We start from the raw sequence: 15,691 nt of genomic DNA on the forward strand, positions 1-15,691 counted from the left end.
CTCTCTACCATGGGTTAAAGGGGTGGTTGATGATTTCACTTTTTTAACTGCAGTTAGTGTGTAATGTTGCCATTTGAGCATAATCTGCAAAGTTTCTACGCACAAAGTTCAAAGCAAAAGGAGATATTTTCCTTTAAAGAAATTGCTTTAAACGGCTGGAACTACAAGACATTCCTCCCGGGTTAGTGACATCATCAACCCTAAAATGTACAAGCCTGCCCCCAGAAATGTGATTTATAGATTATCAAGACAGAATATGAAGAGTTAGGTTCCAAAACGCTATAAATCCATTTTTATGAATTTGAGTAAAACTGTGTTTTCTTTAGCAAGAAAATGGGAAGATGAAAACCACTATTTTCGGTTTCAAATTTTCACATAGCATTTGTAGGTTATAATAACAATAAAAAATGAAATCCAGGTTTTGATTTGCAAAGATTTGTTATAAAAACAGATTGTTTTTTCCCCAAAATGCAATAAATCCATTATCTATTTTTTTTTTCAAAATACAATTAATCAAAATACAATTTTATACACATTGAATTTGTTTTCTTGTGCATACTATAAATCCATTGCTTTAATATAACAATATTTGGTAACACTCTAAGGGTTATGAATTATGCATTCATTCATACATTAATTTCATCAGGAACTAACAACGTTTTTTTTAACAGGTCAACGTTTTTCATTCATGACTTCATGGATGAACAGCACCTTAATTAAAACATTAACTAAGATGTGCACATCATCATGAATTATGATTTATTAAGCATGATCTAACGTTACTTCTGCATATCGCTGTTGTCAACCTTGGGGCTTCGCCTCTGAACTTTTTTAATGGCGATCAGCTGTAAAGGCTTGGTCCTGCTCGGTTTTCATTGACTTTGAATAAAACAACTGAAAGTTTTTCTAAAGATCCCTGGGGTCAGTGTCTCAGCGTGACAGAAGTTTGATGCTGTCGTGTGAGAACAAGCAACAGCCGGCATTTCCTCCTCCCGAGTGCCTCGTCTTCTTAATCTCCTCACGTAAATGATTTGATTTCGATGCCACGTTTACCCATGCAGGATGCCTTACCCTTCGCAGGTTCACCAATGCTATCAAAATTATAAATGTTGTGTTTGTTTGTTGATCGAAAAGTCTAAAATAGATGAGCAAACCTAGGAGGCTTACTGTTTACATTGCGTGGAATGGTGCGTTGTGATTGGTTGAGCGGATGTATCGCATTTTGCAGAGAAGGGAGACTGGCGTTTATCACGTTTTGGAACCAAACTCTTCATATGCTAATCAACGACAAGAAGATAACTACACTTAAGCTACAGAAATTCATCAAATAACTATTCAGAAATGTTGTCACTCTTTTTTGAGTCCATCTTTGTCTGACTTTTGGTTTGAACAAAAGGCTAAAATTTCAGGACACAAGCTGTTGTAGCTCCGCCCTCTGCGGGGTGGGAGCAGCAGCTCATTTGCATTGAAAGGGACAGAAAACAAAACGTCAAATACACACTCTGGGGACATCAAATACTTATTTGACATCTTATAAAAAGGGCATTGCACCACCCCTTTAAATGTGCCCTATATATTTTTTTAAATTATTTTATAATGTTTCCTGGGTTGCCCTTATAATGTTAGTATGTTTTTTAGATCAAAAATAGTCATAATTTATAAATAAAAGGCATTGGTAACACTTTACAATACGGGTGCACTAATTAGCATTAATTCATGCTTAACTAATGCGCAGATAATACTGAATTAATGTGTAACTAATGATTATCTAAGCTATTCATTAATGATTACCACATTAGGAACTAATTAAGAGTCTGTAAGGTTAATGTATTAGTTCATACATTAATTGCGATTAAGTAAATATGTAATTGTGGATTAATTCCATAATAACTCATTTTTTAACTAATAGTGTTAACTAATATGTTAATTACCAGAATGAGCCAAAGCCTTGTATTTCAACTTCCATATAATATGGTACACTAATACACTATACACTGGTACACTAATATGCATTAATACACAGGTACACTAATATGCATTAATATATGATAAATTACTTCATTTTTAGTGCAAATTCATGTGCAAATTACTACAATTACTAAATGACTAGTTAATAATGATGTGCCTCAACAAGTAAAGTCATAACATAATGATACCTTTGCAAATCATTAGCTAATGATTAATTAAAGCAGACAACTGGAAGTTGAAGTGCATAGCTTTGACTAATTGTGGTAATTAACACATTAATTCACACTATTAGTTAATAAAATATGTTATTATGGAATTAATACAATGACACAATGAATTAATAGCAATTCATGTATTACTTAATCTATTAATCATATAGACTCTTTATTAGTTTCTGATGCAGTAATCATTAATTAATGGTTTAGTTCTTCATTAGTTATACATTAACTCATGATTATCTGTGCATTAGTTAAGCATGAATTAATGCATATTAGTCCACCTGTATTGTAAAGTGTTACCAAGGCATTTTTCCTAGCCTGATTTTAGCCTCTGATTTGAACGCTCTGTTTCAAGGGGCGTGTCAGCTGTGTGTAACCGGCCTCTGCTGTGATTGGCTGACATGCGTGCATATGAAATAGCTACATATTACATGTGAAACTCTCTCAAATAATTTTACTACAGCTATTATATGTTTTTAATATTACAGCTATCGAGATTAATGAATCGTGAGATGTTTTTGAAGTATTTAGATCTATTCCCATCCCATCACATAAAATGTTGCTGTGATGAGCTTTGCGAAAGCAGAGGACAGTCTGTTGATCGCCAGAATGAAGATCTCATCATTGTAACGCAGTTTCTGCACTCTCTAATGCTTTCACCAATGCAGACACGATGATGCAAATACAGCAAGAGCTTTGTTGTGCAATGTAACGGCCGTCATTGAATTCATGACGAGTTTAGCAAGTGTCCAGATAAACTCGAGCTGTGTGGAAAGATTGTTCTTTGAGCACTTTCAATATATAATTTTATTCACAATTTAAATAAGGTTTTTTTTTCATCCTCCTAAAAGAATGTATAGTTGATATTTTAGTCACTGGCTTGACTTACTGATGCATAAACAGTATTGAACGATTTTGAGAGAAAGATTACCTGTCTGAACTTGAACAACAATTGCACATCAGAAAGTGTACTGGTAGCTAGATCCGAGGCGAGCTCTTGGCCCAAGTTGAGAAAACAGTCGTCGGTGAAATGTTTGGAAATTTCCAGAGAAAATAAAATTAACCCATTGTTTCTTCAGAGGCGGATGAAGGAACTAAAAAATACTTTTCTGTTCATGTGTACATCCGAACACTGAGCAACTGCCATGCTTCGGCTGCGCAGCTCTGCCTGTCATTGAACATGGGCTGGCATTTGCAAATGTTTGGAGTCGTACATATTAGATCCCGCCTGTTGCGTTACAGTCGGTGTTATGTAGAGATTCGCCTATTTTTCAGGGGTGAAGTAAGAAGGAGAAAACAATGGTGTTTGAGACTCACTGTATTTCATGTCCATGTACTGAACTCTTGTTATTTAACTATGCCAAAATAAATAACCTTTAAAAAAGCAACTATTCTGATATCAAAGCAGGGTCTTAAAAGGGTTAGTTCACCCAAAAATGAAAATTATGCCATTAATGACTTTCCCTCATGTCATCCCAAGCCCGTAAGACCTCCGTTCATCTTTTGAACACATTTTAAGATATTTTAGATTTAGTCGGCGAGCTTTCTGTCCCTCCATTAAAAATGGATGTACGGTGTACTGTTCTTGTCCAGAAAGGAAATAAAGACATCATCAAAGTAGTCCATGTGACATCAGTGGGCATTGACAATACATTTTGGTCCAAAAATAACAAAAACTACGACTTTATTCAGTATTGTATTGTCGTCCGGTTCTGTTGTCAATCCGCGTTCAGTGACACAGCTGACGTGAGACGCTGCTCTCGGACTAAATCTAAAATATCTTAAACTGTGTTCCAAAGATGAACGGAGGTTTTACAGACTTGGAACGACATGAGGGTGAGTCGTTAATTACATCATTTTCATTTTTGGGTGAACTAACTAACCCTTTAACCTTGTTATATAGAATACAGTATCATATTTGATATGCACATTTCTAAGGCCTCCAAATTATCAGCTTTGCTTGCTGAAAAAAACTGTTTTACCTCTACTACTTCCTTCTTTTGTCTGATTTATAGTTTCGTTGTCGGTTTTTATTAAGTAACTATTATTCACTATTATTCTTCACAGAAATTGCACAAAAATTCAGTTCAGGAACTCGTGTTTTTTTTTTGTGTGTTTTTTTTTTTCACTGTAAAATCACATTTTAGTAAACGTGAGAATAACTTCTATATTGCCTGTAATATTTCAAGATGAACATTTACTGGACTTAAGCAACTTTTTGAAGTTTTTGAAGGATTACTTGACTATCCCTTATTCATTTTTAATTATCAAATGCATCAGGCTTTTGAGTAACGTTTTTTTGTTCATCTCTCTATCATTATTGTATTGCATTGCATTATATGTTTTTTTTTTCCCCTCACAATTAAAACTACAGAGCTTTGATCATAAATTACATATATTTGCTCAGTTTGGGCTTCTGAATAAAATGTGCAATAGGTGTTTTTACCCCTTGAGTCTCTGCTCAATATTTCTCACTACATCATTATTTCCTTTCTGTCTTTTCCATTCTGTATAACCGGTGGCACAGAAATTTGTTTCCAAAACCTATCTTAAGTTTTTTTACCATTTAATAATGCACATCTTATACAAAGTACATTTTGTGTAGGCTTATGATGTTTTGATATCATGCATATAACAGCAATGACTGAGGGTTTTGCAGTTGTATTAATGACCACAAGGAGATGTTATTAAACAAGGATGTCAGTGAGAGGAAACACTGTCCCAGACAAGAGAATGCACACCCATACAAGTTTAGTCATGAACGCCCCCAAAAAACTTGTAATTTAGTGCATGAAAATCGAAATTTTATTTTTAAATTTATGGTACTTACACACCATAGCTTTTGGTTCACACCCAAGACATCAGATTTTAATTTGTTTGGTTGGTGTTCTTTGGGGTTCATGTGCAAGTCAAACCACACTTGGTGACATCATTTGCAATTTTTACACTTCTGGTCACTTATTCAGTTACTGAACCTTAATTGAAACAACGAACTTGAGCTGGATATGACCCTTGTATCTTCTGTAGAGCTGGTTTACAGCTTAAATTTGTTTCATAATTGATACATTTTATAACATTAACATTGTATAATGTATTGTATAAAGTGCTAAATAGGCTTCTTATAGATATTTGACTCTGAATAAAATGCTTTTGCATTTTTTGAATCTCTTGCTATACACCCGCAGAAGTCAAATGCAAGCCAGCTTTGAAATGGAGAAAGTTATTTATTTTAATTAAATTTTTCCTCAAAATGCACTTACACATAATATAACTTCCATATATGAAGTCCATGGTAACATACTGTATATCATAATTAAAATTCCTCTCTTTCTTTAGGGAGCTTGGTGTAGAGATTCCCCGTTGAGGTGGTATCTCTTCGCGATGCCAAGATGGCAAGCCTTGTCCCTCGCACAGGCTCATACACGTTACGCAAATTCACCCCAGAGTCACTGGCGGAGATCGAAAGGCTCATCCAGGAGAGGAGCACCAGGGAGGAAGTAGACGGAGATGAGGAGGAACCACTGGCACCGAGCAATGATCTGGAGGCAGGAAATTGTCTGCCCATGATCTATGGTGAACCATCGAAGGATCTCCTCAACACGCCTCTGGAGGATCTAGACCCCTTCTATAAAGCACAGAAAGTCAGTCTCACACCCATAAATGTTAAATAGATTGCCCTTTTTTTAAACCTAAACCTGTGTTCGTCTGGGGTGGGCGATATGACCAAATCACGGTATGAGTAACGATATACATCACGATATAGTTGTTTTTGCTTTAAATAAGTTTTTTTTTTATATAAAATGTTTTGATTCTATTGAATATCATTCAATATCACAAAAAAACTAATAGCCTAAGTAAAAAAAAGCTCAAGCTTACTGAAGAAAAGAAAATTGTCACTCTCTGCTGAGTGGTGTGCATGTGAAAGAGCACGATGAAGACGACTAATGCTGAAAAGACTTTAATAACGATAGCATAAACGAGAACCAACAAGACTAAAAACACAGGCAGATATACTGTATACTGTTAGAAAACAAAGATAACTAATTAGGGAACAGCTGAAAACGAATCAAATTATAAACTAGGGTTTGTAAAACAACAAAATGAACTGTTAAATAAACAGTGATAAAGAAAGAACAAAGAATCGAATTAGTACATAATTTGTATAAAGTAATCAAATGTATAAAAAACACTGCATAGTCTTCACTGTGTAAATTAAATATACATTTATTCTTTTGAAAGATAAAAAAGTGATTTTTTGAAGAGCAGAGAGTTTCATAAATGACATAAATGACTGTGTTTACCTGCAAAGACATGGTCACGTTGACACATAAGTATGTGTATTTACCAGTTCAAGCCCAGTTAGTCTGCAAAAAACACTCACGCATTTTATGAGCAGCGGCTTCATGTGCCCATTATTTAGCTTCACACTCCCATAATACATAGAATACTCTGAGTGTAATATGCTTACATTTTGATGTCACCACCATCTGGAAATAACCAGTTTTTAATAGTCTTGTAAACGTGGTTTACTTGCATTGCAAGGTTATTGATTTGTTTGTAAACTGGTAAATCAGGAAATAATTTTTGGAAATTATCAATCTAAATGTGCTCAGAGTTATTTGTCCAAAATCTCTACCGGTTGACAAATTCCTACCGGTTAATCATGTCTAGCGGTATATCACCCACCCCTAGTGTCTATAAATGATTTTCAAGTTGCCTTTGTGTTAACCTCTTTCTCATTTGCAGACGTTTATTGTCATAAGCAAGGGAAACACAATCTACAGATTTTCAGCTGAACCAGCATTGCTTTGTATCAGTCCTTTTAGTCTTGTCAGAAGAGGAGCCATCAAAATTCTTATACATTCATATCCTTCTCAAGCCATCATTTTGATAACAATCATCATTTTGTTGTGATTGATACAGTAATACAGAGTTGTTTGTCATATTTACCTTGACTTTGCTTCAAATATTTTAGTATGTTCATCATGATCACCATCCTTTCCAACTGCGTGTTCATGACAATGAGTAACCCTCCAGCCTGGAGTAAAACAGTCGAGTAAGATTTGCCTTGTGTGTCAACACACACATTTTTAGTTCTAGCAGAACTCTCAAATAATTTTGGAGAAATGAAAGATTGGACAGTAAATAAAACAAGTTTATGAAATATCAACACATTTATTGGTGGTTTATTTATTTATATTTCATTTTTTTTAATATTTGTATCTTAAATATATCCCAAACATGTTGTATAGTTCAGTATTAATACTAGTATTATATAATTGTGACTCTGAAACACCTTCTTATGATAATTAATGAATTCACAAGAAACATATCTATTTCTGTTTACTTATTTGTTATTGTAGGTATGTTTTTACTGGTATATATACCTTTGAAGCAACAATCAAACTTTTGTCACGAGGCTTCTGCATAGGACCTTTCACATTCCTACGTGATCCATGGAACTGGCTTGATTTCATGGTGATTAGCATGGCGTGAGTATTTCATTTCACATATATACATTAACTTCAATACACACACATAAGCTAGCGATTGAATTATACACACACACACAACTGGTATTAAGAGTGTTTCTTTGATCTAATGTTTTGCAATGTATCTTTCAGACACCTTCTCAGTGACTATCAGCTAATGCTTCCACTTGGCCACATTGGTTGACAGTTCTAAATATAAAACATATAAAAACCAATCACTTTCCACTGCCAGGAACAGCTAACACAAAGAAATGATTAGAGGAATAATATCTTTTGAATCTTGAAATTGTATCTTTCTAAACCTGTACAACTTTATTTATACTAATATTTCTTTATACTGTGGAATAAAAAATAAGAGTAGCACTTAATTTTACACTTTTACACAGTTTACAATTACAATAACTGGGTTATAACTAGGTACTAACCCTGAACCTAGCAGTAAAGCTAACCTTAACCCATGTAGTCACTTTTAAAGTGCTTTCTTTGGTAACTATAAGTATACACTATGTAAAATAATGTTTAACCAAATGTGAGATGCTAAAGCCTGTTGATTCCAAGAAACCCCTTTATTTTAAGGTGATGTAGTTAGTTACATTGTACTTACTCAAATAAGTACAGACTAATATTAATTAACTATATGTACTTACTATAGGGTTATGGTTAGTGTTTTGTTTAGGATTAGTTTCTTGTAATTATGCATAATTTACTGTTATTACTATAGAACGTGTAAATATGTCACCTTAAAATAAAGTGTTACTAAAAAAAATGTTGGACTAAAAAAGGATGCAAAAGCACCATATAAATGTTATGTTTTGTTTATTTCAGTCATATTGTTGCTGGTGTTGTCTGTTGTGCCTATTTGACACTGATTTGTGGTTTGATTTGATTTCTAGGTACATCACAGAGTTTGTAGACCTTGGTAATGTGTCAGCACTGAGGACGTTTCGTGTGCTTCGAGCTCTCAAAACAATCACAGTTATCCCTGGTATGTAACGCTACAATTCTTTATAAGGCACACACAAATGAAAAGCACGAAACGAATCGGTTACCTAACGTAACCTCGGTTCTCTCTAGATGAGGGAACGAGTATTGCGTAAGCTAGCTTACGCTACGGGAAAGATTCATCTTTGCTGAGAAGTTGAAGCCAAAAAATTATTCCATAATTTTGTAATCATTGTCAACGCAGTCTCTTCTGAGGCAGACCATGAGCGGGCTAGCTAGCGGCTCATTGGTTCGCTCAGAGAGAATGCACGAACCTATGGGAGAGCGGCGCTGAGTCCGCGGCCAATGAGCGGACGGCGCTCGCTTACTGCGTCACAGCCCGCCAAAAGGGGCGTGGCTACAGTGTATAAAGGTCGCTCTCCCAGCTCGTTCGTTGATTCTGTAGCATGAAGCGAAACGCTAGTGGCGCAAGCACGGCCGGGAACGCAATACTCGTTCCCTCATCTAGAGAGAACCGAGGTTACGTTAGGTAACCGATTCGTTCTCTTACGAGAGGTTCTCTCGTATTGCGTAAGCTAGCTTACGCTACGGGAACACCTGGTCAACGCCGTGCGCGCTAAGTAACCACTAAGCATCCCAGGGGAACACCGGGGGAATCTATAAGTGGATGAAGATAATACGGCGGCCAACATAGCGGCCGTTATCATCTAGTGCAAAAACGCCCAAGGCGGCCGGCGAAGGCGGGCCGTGATGTGTAGGCTAATGCATAAGCACATAGGGGAACACAAGGGGTGAGCCGGTTGTGATGGAACTCCCGATAGTGCGGCTTCTATAGGAGGGCTGTGAGTACTAGACCGCCAGAATTTTAGCCTGTAAGGCTGGAACTTCCAAGTTATAAAACTGACAAAAGTGGAGGGGGAGGCCCATCCCGCAGCCACACAAATGTCGTGGATGGAAATCCCGCAGGACCATGCCCACGATGAGGCCATGCCTCTGGTGGAATGAGCCCTGATGCCCAGCGGGCAAGGCAGGTCTTTAGCGGCATAAGCAGAGGCAATCGCGTCTACTATCCACCTGGATAGGGTCTGTTTCGAGGCGGCTAGTCCCTTGGTGCGGCCACCGAACGACACAAACAGCTGCTCCGAGCGTCTGAACGCGGCAACGCGTGTAGTGTACACTCTGATAGCCCGAACCGGGCAGAGGCGGTCAGCGTCACGTTCGCTAACGGATGCAGGCAGCGCCGATAGAGAGATCACTTGCGCCCTGAAAGGGGTACCAATCGCTTTTGGAACATAACCGTGTCTAGGCTTTAGAATGACTAAGGAGTCACTCGGTCCAAACTCTAGGCACGCGGCGCTCGAAGACAGCGCGTGAATGTCCCCCACGCGTTTTACTGAGGCGAGAGCCGTCAGAAGAACGGTTTTTAACGAGAGGTATTTTAGCTCCACGGACTCAAGTGGTTCAAACGGTGGGGCTTTCAGAGCTTCTAGAACTATAGAAAGATCCCAGACCGGCACCGTAGGGGGCGAGGGGGGTTCATCCTTCTGGCTCCCCTGAGGAAGCGGATGATTAGCTCGTCTTTGCCCAGAGACTGGGCGCGCCGGGGTTCAACGAACGCCGCGACGGCTGCCACGTAAACCTTAAGAGTGGATGGGGACCTGCCCTTATCCAGCATCTCCTGAAGGAACACTAGCAAAGACGAAACCTCGCACGTCCGTGGGTCCAAATTCTTGTCGGTGCATCATTTGGAGAACACAGACCATTTTGCAGCATAGAGCTTTCTGGTAGAATCCGTTCTGGCGTGTTTGATCGTGTTCAAAACCCCTTCTGGCAATTCGACGCGTAGTCGTTGGTCACCCATGCATGAAGCGCCCAGCGCTGTGGATGGGGATGCCAGATCGAGCCGCGGGCTTGAGTGAGGAGATCTGTTCTGATTGGAATGGGCCACGGGGCTGTCTGTGACAGCCGCGTTAGCTCCGGGAACCAAATCTGATTCTCCCAGCGCGGGGCTATGAGGAGCACCGAGTGGCGTGAGTCCCTGATTCTCTGAATGACCTGCGGTAGCAGAGAAAACGGGGGAAGCATAGAGCGGGCGGCGGGGCCAATCCTAGGCTAGCGCGTCCTCGCTCTTTGAAAGAATATTGGGCAGTGAGCGTTCTCTTCTGACGCGAAAAGATATATCTCCGCTCTGCCGAATAGGCGCCACAGTGTTAGGACTGTTTGAGTGTGCAGGGACCATTCTCCGGGGGAGACCGGGTTCCTGGACAGCCTGTCTGGACCGTCGTTCAGATGGCCCCGCACGTGCGTCGCTCTGAGCGATAGCAGGTGACTCTGGGACCACAATAGGATGCGGCGTGTCAGATGAAGAGATTCTTGGATCTGACGCCGCCCTGACGGTTGATGTATGATACCACGGCCATATTGTCGGAGCGAATCAGGACGTGGTGACCGTTTATGCGCGGGAGGAAGCACAGCAGCGCGTTCTCGACCGCGATCATTTCCAGACAGTTTATGTGTAAGGAACTCTCGTGGCTCGACCACTGGCCGGCGGCCGGTGAGCCCTCGCAAACCGCTCCCCAACCCGAGTTGGATGCGTCTGTCGAGATAACTTTCTGGCGAGAGAAGGTTCCCATGGTAACGCCCCTCTGAAACCACTCGCTTACTGCCCATGGCTGCAGTGCAGTGATACATGTCTGAGTAATCCTGATCATCTGGCGGCCCGTCGTCCACTCGTGGTGGGATACGCGGCTCTTTAACCAGAGTTGAAGGGGGCGCATGTGCAGAAGACCCAGCTGTAGCACAGCGGAGGCTGAAGCCATATGACCCAGCATCCTCTGAAGCGATTTCAGGGATGTATGGGTACCCATCTGAAACGAGGCGGCCAGTCGCTGAACACGGCGCGCGCGCTGTGTGGATAAGCGAGCCGTCATCGTGATAGAGTTCAAATCTATTCCAAGGAACGAAATAGTTTGACCGGGCTGGAGAGAGCTCTTTGTCCAGTTGACAGAGAGTCTCAGCGCTTCCAGATGGTTGAGGAGAACTGTGCGGTGCGACAGCAGCTCCGTCTGGGAATCTGCTAGAATCAGCCAGTCGTCCAGATAATTCAGTATGCGCAGCCCCTGACTTAGCAGGGGGGCGAGCACTGTATCCATGCACTTCGTGAACGTACGGGGTGCTAAGGATAGGCCGAACGAGAGAACGGCATACTGATAAACTTGGCCCTCGAAGGCGAAACGTAGGAATGGCCTGTGATGAGGGCTTATCTGGATCTGAAAATAGGCGTCTTTCAGGTCTAGAGAGATGAACCAGTCCCCCTGGTGGACGTGCGCGAGGAGTTTCCTGACTGTGAGCATTTTGAACGGACTCTTAATGAGCGCTTTGTTCAAAGCCCTGAGATCTAAGATCGGCCTGAGGCCGCCGTCTTTCTTGGGAACCAGAAAATAACGGCCGTAAAAACCCCGACTCGGTCATAGATGGTGGGACTCTCTCTATAGCGCCCTTCTGCAGTAGCTTGGCTATTTCTAAGCGAAGCGTGTTCATAGCGGGCGGCTGACAGTGGATTCGAGCCGCACGCGCGAGCGTGGCGGGCGGCGACGAAACTGTAATCGATAACCATTCTTTATTATGCTAAAAACCCACGGGGAGATGCCGGGGATGGCTTCCCACGCTTCGTAAGCGGTTGAATGGCGATTTCGCCCTGATTGCTGCACATCGCGGGCTGGACACTGTGTGTGGGCACGCTTATAATGTGGGTGGCAACGGGACTTACACTCAGAGAGGAGTTTTATGGGCCGTGTGACAGAGCGGGCAGAGGGGGGACACGCGCACGGGCTCGTGGGCGTGCTTATGTTCTCTGCTACTGGAGCGGAAAGAGCTCGCTCCGTGAGAATGGGCTCTGTGAGACCCTGGGCATAAGGTGCTTGTGTGTGTACGTGAGCACATGCTTGTGGGCACATTTATTACACTTGAGGCTTTTATGCTCTTTTTGTGAACTCTCTGGGTAGCCGTGAAAACGGCATTTAGACGCTCGCAAGCGGGCAGGGAAACCGGCTTGTTTGTGGCGGTAAACACTACTGCAGTCAGCGGTGAAACGGGGACTAACAGTGGGCGAAGCTTTTACGGCGATCCGGCCGCAGCGGGAGAAAGCCGTCCTTTTCTCAGCTGTGCTAGGCAGACTTCAGTTGATCGGGCCTCAGCGCGATCTCGGGTCGAGGCCCCCTGGGAGGAGGCTGTCTGCGGCGGCTGTCTGAGCGAGAGCGAGGGCGGCCGCCCTGTCTACGCTGGGGCTGCTGAGCTTGCTGAGGCGGGCGCTGCTGAGCTTGCTGAGGCGGGCGCTGCTGTGGGGTTCCGGCAGGAGGCTCATGAGAGCGGCCTGTCGAAGAACTAGAGCGGCGGGGCAAGAACAGATTCATGGCCTGAGTCGCTTTCTGTACCTCGGAGAAGCGGTCAACGATGCCCGTGACGGCAGATCCGAAGAGCCCGGTAGGAGATATAGGCGCGTTGAGGAACAGGGCGCGTTCTGAATCTCCCATATCGGTGAGCGTGAGCCACAAGTGTCTCTCAGTGACAACGAGGGCGGCCATGCATTTTCCCAAGGCTTGTGCGGCGGCTTTAGTGGCGCGAAGGGAAAGATCCGTCACGCTTCTCAGATCCGAAAGGATGGGCGGGTTCCTACCGCTGTTCGCCATCTCGCACAAGATGTCGCTCTGGAGCGCCTGGATGGAATGCAGCGCTGAGGCGGCCTGTTCGGCGGCGTCAAAGGCGCGGGCAGCATGGCAGTATAACCCATCTCGGCGGCTCCGTCCACTGAGCGAAGCGGACCCCTCGGAGCGGATACGAGCCGAAAGAGGGGCATTCCAGGATTTAGTGAGCTCGAAGTGAAGCTCAGGCAGGAATGGTGCAGCCCGGCTGCAGGCGGGGGCCGGGCGCCGGTTCGGTGGTTGCTCGGGGGGGGAGACCACTCGAGACCCAGGCGGTAGATGGCCTGCGAAAGGAGGCGCGATAGTTCCTCCTCGATGCCGGCGCGGGTCCCCGCAGACTCTCTCGTCGATGAGCCGATCGACGACCAATCCTCGCTGTCAGAAGGGTGCAGCGAACAAGAGTCCTTCTCATCCGCGGTGTCGTCGGAGGCGACAGAGCGGCCATTCGGCGGCAACTGTAAGTCCGGCAGGGGCGGAGAGGGAGAGCGGTCGGTGGGCGGCGGCGGCGGCCCACATGGATCCGCAGGGGGCTCCGGCGGCCTCAGGGAGCGGCGTTTCTTCTTCCGCGGCGAAGTGAGAGGCGGCGCGGGAGCGGTTCTGACTGCCTGTAGTCGAGCCCGCAGGGAAGACGGAGGCAGGTCCTCGCAGTGGTCGCATCCTCCGTTGGCGAGGGCGAGCTCTGCGTGTTCCACTCCGAAACAGAGAACGCAGAAGCGGTCTCCTTCCTCGAGTGAAGAGCGGCATGAGCCGCAGGAAATTCGAGGCATCTTGAAAAAGACGCTCGGCTCTTTTAGGAATATGGAATAGTAAAAAGGATACGCGTCGGATGGCGCTAGCTTGCTGGGCGGCTGAAGGTGGCAGACGGCCGGCTTCCTCAGACTCCGGAGCTCGCTAGACGGTGCCTTCTCAACGACGGCGGCTTCTTCCCAGGACAGCGGATGCGTGTAGCTCGCTGAATGAATAAGAATCAACGAACGAGCTGGGAGAGCGACCTTTATACACTGTAGCCACGCCCCTTTTGGCGGGCTGTGACGCAGTAAGCGAGCGCCGTCCGCTCATTGGCCGCGGACTCAGCGCCGCTCTCCCATAGGTTCGTGCATTCTCTCTGAGCGAACCAATGAGCCGCTAGCTAGCCCGCTCATGGTCTGCCTCAGAAGAGACTGCGTTGACAATGATTACAAAATTATGGAATAATTTTTTGGCTTCAACTTCTCAGCAAAGATGAATCTTTCCCGTAGCGTAAGCTAGCTTACGCAATACGAGAGAACCTCTCGTAAGAGAACCACACAAGCGCAAATGTTTTAACTTGTATTTTTTTAATGTCTTTGGATGCAACTACATTTATTTACACTTTTGGTTTTGATGATAACACCTTTGCATTGCATTTTTTCCCCCACCCTAAGTCTGAAAAATGCATAACGTACACCAAAAAGGTTAATTGTTATTTTGTTTCAATCTCTCCTTGTACTTTCCGCTCAGGTTTGAAAACCATTGTCGGGGCTTTGATTCAGTCAGTCAAGAAGATGGTAGACGTAATGATTTTGACTGTCTTTGCACTGGCTGTATTTGCCCTCATTGGCCTGCAGCTGTTCATGGGAAATCTACGTCAGAAGTGCATCCGTTGGCCCATTCCCAACAGCACCATCTTTGATGTCTACAATACCACCATGGCCAATGACACCACCCTCAACGTCACAGATACTTTCGATTTCAAAGCATACATAAACAATGAAGGTGAATTCAGATCAAGGTTATTTTCAATTTTTAACTCAACTACAATTCGTAGGCTACTAGCAGTACTTGTAATTCCAGGACAATAATGATAATAATAATTTTGTAAATGTGAAAAGTATTAGAATGGTTTTGGTATACATTTTTTACAGCTGTGTTGTGCGTTTTTTATTGTAATTTGAGCTGTGTTTTGAGACAAAATGTGTGAAATATTAGTAATATATAATGATTCTTTTTGCAAGTCACTGTTTTTTTTTTAAATACTACAATGAAAATGTAAATATATTGTCTGCTATAAACTTTTAGTGCAAGTCCTCCAAAAAAGTTTGTATTTACGAGTTGGGAAGTGTTTACGACGTCAGGTGCGTTCAAGATGCTTTTGTCAGAGCAAGGTGGGGGTGTACCTTCTCTTAATTAACTTCACAAAATACAGATAGGTCTTTAAACTTTACTTAATTAAAAACAAAGAATGTACATCCGATGTGCTTTACTTTCTACATATTAAGTTATAAATTTGTGAAGCCACTGTACATCCGATGTGTACGGAAGCCCTGAACCGCAACCTAAAAAAAAAAAAAAGCCAGTAAAAAAAAAAAAAATCTGTAAAAAAAAAAAAAAAATCTGTAAAAAAAAAAAATTA

General features: G+C 42.8%; 1 protein-coding gene across 1 annotated transcript in view; it reads left to right on the plus strand.

Annotated features, from left to right (window-relative positions):
• Positions 1 to 5,547: 5,547 nt before the first annotated feature.
• The window catches only part of scn4aa (sodium channel, voltage-gated, type IV, alpha, a), a 41,735-nt gene continuing 31,591 nt past the window's right edge, over positions 5,548 to 15,691 (plus strand). The window contains exons 1-6 of the mRNA XM_089121966.1: positions 5,548 to 5,827; positions 6,933 to 7,096; positions 7,162 to 7,242; positions 7,550 to 7,678; positions 8,572 to 8,663; positions 14,800 to 15,054. Coding sequence (XP_088978092.1) covers positions 5,576 to 5,827; positions 6,933 to 7,096; positions 7,162 to 7,242; positions 7,550 to 7,678; positions 8,572 to 8,663; positions 14,800 to 15,054 — 973 coding nt within the window. The 5' untranslated portion in view covers positions 5,548 to 5,575. The remainder of the gene's footprint in view (positions 5,828 to 6,932; positions 7,097 to 7,161; positions 7,243 to 7,549; positions 7,679 to 8,571; positions 8,664 to 14,799; positions 15,055 to 15,691) is intronic.

This window comes from Pimephales promelas, chromosome 17, assembly GCF_988280905.1.
Source record: "Pimephales promelas chromosome 17, fPimPro1.hap1.1, whole genome shotgun sequence".
NCBI classification, from domain to species: domain Eukaryota; kingdom Metazoa; phylum Chordata; class Actinopteri; order Cypriniformes; family Leuciscidae; genus Pimephales; species Pimephales promelas.